This window comes from Oncorhynchus masou, chromosome 24, assembly GCF_036934945.1.
Source record: "Oncorhynchus masou masou isolate Uvic2021 chromosome 24, UVic_Omas_1.1, whole genome shotgun sequence".
Classification (NCBI taxonomy): Eukaryota; Metazoa; Chordata; class Actinopteri; order Salmoniformes; family Salmonidae; genus Oncorhynchus; species Oncorhynchus masou.
Window position 1 is genome coordinate 8,701,084 of NC_088235.1, and position 10,376 is coordinate 8,711,459.

The window sequence follows — 10,376 nt, forward strand, 5'->3', positions numbered from 1 at the left end:
TCCAGTTCCCGGGTCCAGCTTGTTTAACAGTCTCTGGGCTCCAGTTCCCGGGTCCAGCTTGTGTAACAGTAACAGTCTCTGGGCTCCAGTTCCCGGGTCCAGCTTGTTTCACAGTTACTGTCTCTGAGACCGGGCCAAACACATTAGCATAGCAGCTCGCTGGTCTCCTGGCTCTGTCCCGAGCCCGTCTCTCTTCGCCTCCTCTCTCTACACCAACCTTCTCTATGGCCGTCTCTCTGGAAGAGGGAGAAGAGGGGTTGATGAACAGCATCAGGGTAGACTTCTGTAATGGCTTCCCTCCACCTCTGCTTCCCCCTGGGTCCCTCAGAGCAACTGTAGTGGTTGAGGTGGACTTGTTTGGAGTCAGGAACAGAGCAGAGTTGGGCCTGTCTATCCTGTCCATAGATGATTCTAGAAGGTACTGGGAGGGAGGGGTGCTATGGAGTGATTCCATAGAGTTCATGTTTGAATTCATGGCTCCTTGTTGCCACGGGGATTGTTGCCACGGGGATTTGTGTCTGTACACTCCCTCTGTGTAACTGTGTCTGTACTCTGACGGCCTACTGCTGCTTCTGTTCACACCTCTGGCATCCTGACCTGGGCTGTAGCTCTCTCTGTGCTCGGTCACTTTTATGACGGTGGCTTGTCTCCTGTGAACCGCCGTGCCCTGATCATTTGGTTGGTCACCTGACACAGATGAAACAGGGCTCTGCCTTCCGTCGAGTCGGTTGACAGGTTCAGAGGTCATCCTTCTGTGCTCGGTCACTTTGACTATGGTGGCGGTGGACTTTCTCCTGAGGGTGACAGGGGTGGAGCTGGGGTCGTTGCCGGTGGGGTGGTGGTGATGGACCTGGTCCTGCTGGGTGACAGAGGTGGAGGTGGTGGAGAGTCTGGCCTGGTTTGTGTGGTAGCTCTGGGGCCTGGGGGGTTTATAGCCTGGGACCCTGGCCTCGTCACAGTGGTAGCTCTGGGGCCTGGGGGTTTTATAGCCTGGGACCCTGGCCTCTTCGCAGTGGTAGCTCTGGGGACTGGGGGTTTTACAGCCTGGGACCCTGGCCTCGTCGCAGTGGTAGCTCTGGGGACTGGGGGTTTTATAGCCTGGGACTCTGGCCTCGTCGCAGTGGTAGCTCTGGGGCCTGGGGGCTTTATAGCCTGGGACCCTGGTCTCGTCAGAGTGGTAGCTCTGGGGTCTGGGCGCTCTAGATCCAGGGCTCAGAGGTCTAGACCCAGGGAGGCTTGCCGTCCTGGAGATCTTCTTGGTGGCGATGGTAATGGAGGAGAAGGCTGGTGTAGTTGTCTTCAGGACGATGGTAGCACCTGTAGTGGTCCCAGGGGCCGGGGGTGATACTACCCCAGCAGGAGAAGTTTGTGGTAGACAACTTGTTCGTTTTTGTAGAGAGGTTGCTCTGTAAGGCTCTGAGCTGGTTCTATAAAGAGTTAACTCAGTGTGTGAGGGTTTCTGTTGGACGCTGTTTGTCCTACATAGGGGGTTGTTGCTCCTGGACGGTGCAGATTTGGTTCCAGAGGGGGTTATCTCAGTGTGTGAGGGTTTCTGTTGGACGCTGTTTGTCCTACATAGAGGGTTGTTGCTCCTGGACGGTACAGATTTGGTTCCAGAGGGGGTTATCTCAGTGTGTGAGGGTTTCTGTTGGACGCTGTTTGTCCTACATAGAGGGTTGTTGGTCCTGGACGGTGCAGATTTGGTTCCAGAGGGGGTTATCTCAGTGTGTGAAGGATTATTTTGGACTGTTGGCCTGATCATCGAGGGACAAGACATTTGGAAGCTGTTGGTCCTGTGTAGAGAAGATCTCCAGCAGGGTTCTGAGTCTGAGTCGTCCCCAGGTTGGATTCCAGGAGACTGTGAGCTGGTCCCATAGGGTGTAAACTCAGTGTGTGAAGGCTGTTGGTTGTTGCTGGTTGTCCTGTGTAGAGGGCTCTTCCTGGCAGGCTCTGAGTTAGTGTTAGCCCTGGGGAGGGAGTTGTTAGACTGGGTAGGAGTCCCACTACCACTGAGGTGGGATGATGTCCTGCTAGCCCAACTTCTCCTCTGATCCTGCCAACCTAAAGACCTGTTGTCCCTCTCCATTGGCACTGAGCTTTCCTTGCCTGAGACCTGTGGGAAAGGAGAAGAAGAAGAAGAAGAAGAAGAAGAAGAAGAAGAAGAAGAAGAAGAAGAAGGAGGAGAAGAAGAAGAAGGAGAAGGAGGAGAAGGAGAAGGAGGAGAAGAAGAAGAAGAAGAAGAAGAAGAAGGAGAAGAAGAAGGAGGAGAAGAAGAAGAAGAAGACGAAGAAGAAGAAGAAGAAGAAGAAGAAGAAGAAGAAGAAGAAGGAGGAGAAGAAGAAGAAGAAGAAGAAGAAGACGAAGAAGAAGAAGAAGAAGACGAAGAAGAAGAAGAAGAAGAAGGAGAAGAAGAAGAAGGAGGAGAAGAAGAAGGATAATAATGTAGATTGGCTGTCTTCATAATGTGTTAAACCACTAGGTGTTTCAGGTGTCTTCATAATGTGTTAGTTTATCACCATAATTATACAATTGTAATGTTGTACCATGTACCATGCTGTGGTTATTGTTGTGGTTGAGGTTGTTGTGGTTGATGTTGTTGCTGTGGTTGTTGTTGTTGTGGTGGATGTTGTGGTTGTTGTTGTGGTGGTTGTTGTTGTTGTTGCTGTGGTTGTTGTGGTTGTTGTGGTGGTCGTGGTTGTTATGGTTGTGGTTATGGTTGTGGTTGTGGTTGTTGTGGTCGCTATTGTTGTGGTTGTTGTTGTGGATGTTGTTGTGGTTGTTAATGTGGTTGTTGTTGTTATTGTGGTTGTTGTTGTTGTTGTGGTTGTTGTTGTGGTAATTGTTGTTGTTATGGTTGCTGTTGTTGTTGTGGTTGTTGTTATGGTTGATGTTGTTATGGTTGCAGTTGTTGTGGTTGTTGTTGTTGTTGTTGTTGTGGTTGTTGTTATGGTTGTTGTTGTTATGGTTGCAATTGTTGTTGTTGTGGTTGTTGTTGTTGTTGTGGTTGTTGTTATGGTTGTTGTTGTTATGGTTGCAGTTGTTGTTGTTGTTGTTGTTGTGGTTGTTGTTGTTGTTGAAAGCCAACTCTGCCTTTCAGTAGTAACTTAAGCTTGCTGTTTGTACTGCTATCATATGACAGCCTCTCCCCTTGCTCAACAATGGCTGATTGGTCTCTCTTGTCTTACTAACTTGGGGCATTTCATGCGGCACAATAACTGTGTGTATCTGTGGCTCTCTGTTTGTGTCAGTGGTTAGTACTTAAGGCTTCTGCTTCTTTGGCTGTCATATGACTGCCTCTCCCCATTCTTAACAACAGCCCCAACAGCAACCAGAGCCAGCAGACAGCAAGCAGAGCCAGCAGACAGCAAGCAGAGCCAGCAGACAGCATGCAGAGCCAGCAGACAGCAAGCAGAGCCGGCAGACAACAAGCAGAGCCAGCAGACAGCAAGCAGAGCCAGCAGACAGCAAGCAGAGCCAGCAGACAGCAACCAGAGCCAGCACACAGCAACCAGAGCCAGCACACAGCAAGCAGAGCCAGCAGACAGCAAGCAAGAGCCAGCAGACAGCAAGCAGAGCCAGCAGACAGCAAGCAGAGCCAGCAGACACCAAGCAGAGCCAGCAGACAGCAAGCAGAGCCAGCAGACAGGAACCAAAGTTAGCAGACAGCAACCAGAGCCAGCAGACACCAAGCAGAGCCAGCAGAGCTAAAAGCCTATCCCCCCTTCGGATGTAACAATGAGCTACTCGCTATCTTGAACACAACTGTTGAAGCCAAGGATCTTCAGAAACATATCCAGGCCTGAGCACTAAGAAAACAGTCCTGCGATCCAGACAGACAGAGTCAGAGGGTGTTGGTCATGTGGTGTATTGAGTCCCTGCAATAGCATCCTGTCTATGATACCTCTTCAAAGAGTATCTGTATTAATCCTACAGCACAGCCTTTACACAAACTCTAGTCTGGGGTGGTCTAGTGGTTACTGGCGCTGCCTTCAGAACAGATACATGCCAGGTTTGAATTCCAACCCACACCCTTCTAATGCGTCCTCTCTACCTTCATTTCCCATCTCTCTTCACTGCCTCTGGGGTGTTAGAACAGATATTGGACAATACATTAACTGTTATATGTACTGTATGTATCCCCTTAAAGACAAACATGATCAGTCAGTTACCTGGTGTTGAGTACCGGGAGAAGGAGCCTGGTGTTCAGTACTGGGGGAAGGAGCCTGGTCAGTTACCTGGTGTTGAGTACTGGGAGAAGGAGCCTGGTGTTCAGTACTGGGGAAGGAGCCTGGTGTTGAGTACTTGGAGAAGGAGCCTGGTCAGTTACCTGGTGTTGAGTACTGGGGAAGGAGCCTGGTGTTGAGTACTGGGAGAAGGAGTCTGGTCAGTTACCTGGTGTTGAGTACTGGGGAAGGAGCCTGGTGTTCAGTACTGGGGGAAGGAGCCTGGTCAGTTACCTGGTGTTGAGTACTGGGGGAAGGAGCCTGGTGTTGAGTACTGGGAGAAGGAGTCTGGTCAGTTACCTGGTGTTGAGTACTGGGGGAAGGAGCCTGGTGTTGAGCACGGGGAGAAGGAGCCTGGTCAGTTACCTGGTGTTGAGTACTGGGAGAAGGAGCCTGGTCAGTTACCTGGTGTTGAGTACTGGGGGAAGAAGCCTGGTCAGTTACCTGGTGTTGAGTACGGGGGGAAGGAGCCTGGTCAGTTACCTGGTGTTGAGTACTGGGGGAAGGAGCCTGGTGTTGAGTACTGGGAGAAGGAGCCTGGTGTTGAGTACTGGGAGAAGGAGCCGGGTGTTGAGTACTGGGGGAAGGAGCCTGATCAGTTACCTGGTATTGAGTACTGAGGAAGGAGCCTGGTGTTGAGTACTGGGGAAGGAGCCTGGTGTTGAGTACTGGGAGAAGGAGTCTGGTCAGTTACCTGGTGTTGAGTACTGGGGAAGGAGCCTGGTCAGTTACCTGCTGTTGAGTACTGGGAGAAGGAGCCTGGTATTGATTACTGGGAGAAGGAGCCTGGTCAGTTACCTGCTGTTGAGTACTGGGGGAAGGAGCCTGGTCAGTTACCTGGTGTTGAGTACTGGGAGAAGTAGTCTGGTCAGTTACCTGGTGTTGACTACCGGGAGAAGGAGCCTGGTGTTCAGTACTGGGGGAAGGAGCCTGGTCAGTTACCTAGTGTTGAATACTGGGGAAGGAGCCTGGTGTTGAGTACTGGGAGAAGGAGCCTGGTGTTGAGTACTGGGAGAAGGAGCCTGGTGTTGAGTACTGGGAGAAGGAGCCTGGTCAGTTACCTGGTGTTGAGTACTGGGAGAAGGAGCCTGGTCAGTTACCTGGTGTTGAGTACTGGGGGAAGAAGCCTGGTCAGTTACCTGGTGTTGAGTACGGGGGGAAGGAGCCTGGTCAGTTACCTGGTGTTGAGTACTGGGGGAAGGAGCCTGGTGTTGAGTACTGGGAGAAGGAGCCTGGTGTTGAGTACTGGGAGAAGGAGCCGGGTGTTGAGTACTAGGGGAAGGAGCCTGATCAGTTACATGGTATTGAGTACTGGGGAAGGAGCCTGGTGTTGAGTACTTGGGAAGGAGCCTGGTGTTGTGTACTGGTTGAAGGATCCTGGTCAGTTACCTGGTGTTGAGTACTGGGGAAGGAGCCTGGTGTTGAGTACTGGGGAAGGAGCCTGGTCAGTTACCTGGTGTTGAGTACTGGGAGAAGGAGCCTGGTCAGTTACCTGGTGTTGAGTACTGGGTGAAGGAGCCTGGTCAGTTACCTGGTGTTGAGTACGAGGGGAAGGAGCCTGGTCAGTTACCTGGTGTTGAGTACTGGGGGAAGGAGCCTGGTGTTGAGTACTGGGGGAAGGAGCCTGGTCAGTTACCTGGTGTTGAGTACTGGGGGAAGGAGCCATGTGTTGAGTACTGGGGGAAGGAGCCTTGTGTTGAGTACTGGGGGAAGGAGCCTGATCAGTTACCTGGTGTTGAGTACTAGGAGAAGGAGCCTGGTGTTGAGTACTGGGAGAAGGAGCCTGGTGTTGAGTACTGGGAGAAGGAGCCTGGCCAGTTACCTGGTGTTGAGTACTGGGAGAAGGAGCCTGGTCAGTTACCTGGTGTTGAGTACTGGTGAAGGAGCCTGGTCAGTTACCTGGTGTTGAGTACGAGGGGAAGGAGCCTGGTCAGTTACCTGGTGTTGAGTACTGGGGGAAGGAGCCTGGTGTTGAATAATGGGAGAAGGAGCCTGGTGTTGAGTAATGGGAGAAGGAGCCGGGTGTTGAGTACTGGGGGAAGGAGCCTGATCAGTTACCTGGTATTGAGTACTGGGGAAGGAGCCTGGTGTTGAGTACTGGGGAAGGAGCCTGGTGTTGAGTACTGGGGGAAGGATCCTGGTCAGTTACCTGGTGTTAAGTACTGGGGAAGGAGCCTGGTGTTGAGTACTGGGGGAAGGAGCCTGGTCAGTTACCTGGTGTTAAGTACTGGGGGAAGGAGCCTGGTGTTGAGTACTGGGGGAAGGAGCCTGGTCAGTTACCTGGTGTTAAGTACTGGGGGAAGGAGCCTGGTGTTGAGTACTGGGGGAAGGAGCCTGGTCAGTTACCTGGTGTTAAGTACTGGGGAAGGAGCCTGGTGTTGAGTACTGGGGGAAGGAGCCTGGTCAGTTACCTGGTGTTGAGTACTGGGAGAAGGAGCCTGGTCAGTTACCTGGTGTTGAGTACTGGGAGAAGGAGCCTGGCCAGTTACCTGGTGTTAAGTACTGGGGGAAGGAGCCTGGTGTTGAGTACTGGGGGAGGGAGCCTGGTGTTGAGTACTGGGAGAAGGAGTCTGGTGTTGAGTACTGGGAGAAGGAGCCTGGTCAGTTAACTGGTGTTGAGTACTGGGGGAAGGAGCCTGGTCAGTTACCTGGTGTTGAGTACTGGGAGAAGTAGTCTGGTCAGTTACCTGGTGTTGACTACCGGGAGAAGGAGCCTGGTGTTCAGTACTGGGGGAAGGAGCCTGGTCAGTTACCTAGTGTTGAATACTGGGGAAGGAGCCTGGTGTTGAGTACTGGGAGAAGGAGCCTGGTGTTGAGTACTGGGAGAAGGAGCCTGGTGTTGAGTACTGGGAGAAGGAGCCTGGTGTTGAGTACTGGGAGAAGGAGCCTGGTGTTGAGTACTGGGAGAAGGAGCCGGGTGTTGAGTACTAGGGGAAGGAGCCTGATCAGTTACATGGTATTGAGTACTGGGGAAGGAGCCTGGTGTTGAGTACTTGGGAAGGAGCCTGGTGTTGTGTACTGGTTGAAGGATCCTGGTCAGTTACCTGGTGTTAAGTACTGGGGGAAGGAGCCTGTTGTTGAGTACTGGGGGAAGGAGCCTGGTGTTGAGTACTGGGGGAAGGAGCCTGGTCAGTTACCTGGTGTTGAGTACTGGGAGAAGGAGCCTGGTCAGTTACCTGGTGTTGAGTACTGGGTGAAGGAGCCTGGTCAGTTACCTGGTGTTGAGTACGAGGGGAAGGAGCCTGGTCAGTTACCTGGTGTTGAGTACTGGGGGAAGGAGCCTGGTGTTGAGTACTGGGGGAAGGAGCCTGGTCAGTTACCTGGTGTTGAGTACTGGGGGAAGGAGCCATGTGTTGAGTACTGGGGGAAGGAGCCTTGTGTTGAGTACTGGGGGAAGGAGCCTGATCAGTTACCTGGTGTTGAGTACTGGGGAAGGAGCCTGGTGTTGAGTACTGGGGGAAGGAGCCTTGTGTTGAGTACTGGGGGAAGGAGCCTGATCAGTTACCTGGTGTTGAGTACTAGGAGAAGGAGCCTGGTGTTGAGTACTGGGAGAAGGAGCCTGGTGTTGAGTACTGGGAGAAGGAGCCTGGTCAGTTACCTGGTGTTGAGTACTGGGAGAAGGAGCCTGGTCAGTTACCTGGTGTTGAGTACTGGTGAAGGAGCCTGGTCAGTTACCTGGTGTTGAGTACGAGGGGAAGGAGCCTGGTCAGTTACCTGGTGTTGAGTACTGGGGGAAGGAGCCTGGTGTTGAATAATGGGAGAAGGAGCCTGGTGTTGAGTAATGGGAGAAGGAGCCGGGTGTTGAGTACTGGGGGAAGGAGCCTGATCAGTTACCTGGTATTGAGTACTGGGGAAGGAGCCTGGTGTTGAGTACTGGGGAAGGAGCCTGGTGTTGAGTACTGGGGGAAGGATCCTGGTCAGTTACCTGGTGTTAAGTACTGGGGAAGGAGCCTGGTGTTGAGTACTGGGGGAAGGAGCCTGGTCAGTTACCTGGTGTTAAGTACTGGGGAAGGAGCCTGGTGTTGAGTACTGGGGGAAGGAGCCTGGTCAGTTACCTGGTGTTAAGTACTGGGGGAAGGAGCCAGGTGTTGAGTACTGGGAGAAGGAGCATGGTCAGTTACCTGGTGTTGAGTACTGGGAGAAGGAGCCTGGTCAGTTACCTGGTGTTGAGTACTGGGAGAAGGAGCCTGGCCAGTTACCTGGTGTTAAGTACTGGGGGAAGGAGCCTGGTGTTGAGTACTGGGGGAGGGAGCCTGGTGTTGAGTACTGGGAGAAGGAGTCTGGTGTTGAGTACTGGGAGAAGGAGCCTGGTCAGTTACCTGGTGTTGAGTACTGGGGGAAGGAGCCTGGTCAGTTACCTGGTGTTGAGTACTGGGAGAAGTAGTCTGGTCAGTTACCTGGTGTTGACTACCGGGAGAAGGAGCCTGGTGTTCAGTACTGGGGGAAGGAGCCTGGTCAGTTACCTAGTGTTGAATACTGGGGAAGGAGCCTGGTGTTGAGTACTGGGAGAAGGAGCCTGGTGTTGAGTACTGGGAGAAGGAGCCTGGTGTTGAGTACTGGGAGAAGGACCCTGGTCAGTTACCTGGTGTTGAGTACTGGGAGAAGGAGCCTGGTCAGTTACCTGGTGTTGAGTACTGGGGGAAGAAGCCTGGTCAGTTACCTGGTGTTGAGTACGGGGGGAAGGAGCCTGGTCAGTTACCTGGTGTTGAGTACTGGGGGAAGGAGCCTGGTGTTGAGTACTGGGAGAAGGAGCCTGGTGTTGAGTACTGGGAGAAGGAGCCGGGTGTTGAGTACTAGGGGAAGGAGCCTGATCAGTTACATGGTATTGAGTACTGGGGAAGGAGCCTGGTGTTGAGTACTTGGGAAGGAGCCTGGTGTTGTGTACTGGTTGAAGGATCCTGGTCAGTTACCTGGTGTTAAGTACTGGGGTAAGGAGCCTGGTGTTGAGTACTGGGGGAAGGAGCCTGGTCAGTTACCTGGTGTTGAGTACTGGGAGAAGGAGCCTGGTCAGTTACCTGGTGTTGAGTACTGGGTGAAGGAGCCTGGTCAGTTACCTGGTGTTGAGTACGAGGGGAAGGAGCCTGGTCAGTTACCTGGTGTTGAGTACTGGGGAAGGAGCCTGGTGTTGAGTACTGGGGGAAGGAGCCTGGTCAGTTACCTGGTGTTGAGTACTGGGGGAAGGAGCCATGTGTTGAGTACTGGGGAAGGAGCCTTGTGTTGAGTACTGGGGGAAGGAGCCTGATCAGTTACCTGGTGTTGAGTACTGGGGAAGGAGCCTGGTGTTGAGTACTGGGGGAAGGAGCCTTGTGTTGAGTACTGGGGGAAGGAGCCTGATCAGTTACCTGGTGTTGAGTACTAGGAGAAGGAGCCTGGTGTTGAGTACTGGGAGAAGGAGCCTGGTGTTGAGTACTGGGAGAAGGAGCCTGGTCAGTTACCTGGTGTTGAGTACTGGGAGAAGGAGCCTGGTCAGTTACCTGGTGTTGAGTACTGGGTGAAGGAGCCTGGTCAGTTACCTGGTGTTGAGTACGAGGGGAAGGAGCCTGGTCAGTTACCTGGTGTTGAGTACTGGGGGAAGGAGCCTGGTGTTGAATAATGGGAGAAGGAGCCTGGTGTTGAGTAATGGGAGAAGGAGCCGGGTGTTGAGTACTGGGGGAAGGAGCCTGATCAGTTACCTGGTATTGAGTACTGGGGAAGGAGCCTGGTGTTGAGTACTGGGGAAGGAGCCTGGTGTTGAGTACTGGGGGAAGGATCCTGGTCAGTTACCTGGTGTTAAGTACTGGGGGAAGGAGCCTGGTGTTGAGTACTGGGGGAAGGAGCCTGGTCAGTTACCTGGTGTTAAGTACTGGGGGAAGGAGCCTGGTGTTGAGTACTGGGAGAAGGAGCCGGGTGTTGAGTACTGGGGGAAGGAGCCTGATCAGTTACCTGGTATTGAGTACTGGGGAAGGAGCCTGGTGTTGAGTACTGGGGAAGGAGCCTGGTGTTGAGTACTGGGTGAAGGATCCTGGTCAGTTACCTGGTGTTAAGTACTGGGGGAAGGAGCCTGGTGTTGAGTACTGGGGGAAGGAGCCTGGTCAGTTACCTGGTGTTAAGTACTGGGGGAAGGAGCCTGGTGTTGAGTACTGGGGGAAGGAGCCTGGTCAGTTACCTGGTGTT

General features: G+C 52.9%; 1 protein-coding gene across 1 annotated transcript in view; it reads right to left on the reverse strand.

Moving 5' to 3' along the window:
- LOC135511831 (uncharacterized) overlaps positions 1 to 4,618 on the reverse strand; it is a 49,072-nt gene extending 44,454 nt beyond the window's left edge. The window contains exons 1-2 of the mRNA XM_064933312.1: positions 4,590 to 4,618; positions 1 to 2,113 (exon numbers count right to left, since the gene is read on the reverse strand). The exon at positions 1 to 2,113 is cut by the window's left edge and continues 927 nt beyond it. Coding sequence (XP_064789384.1) covers positions 1 to 2,086 — 2,086 coding nt within the window. The 5' untranslated portion in view covers positions 2,087 to 2,113; positions 4,590 to 4,618. The remainder of the gene's footprint in view (positions 2,114 to 4,589) is intronic.
- Positions 4,619 to 10,376: the final 5,758 nt, after the last annotated feature.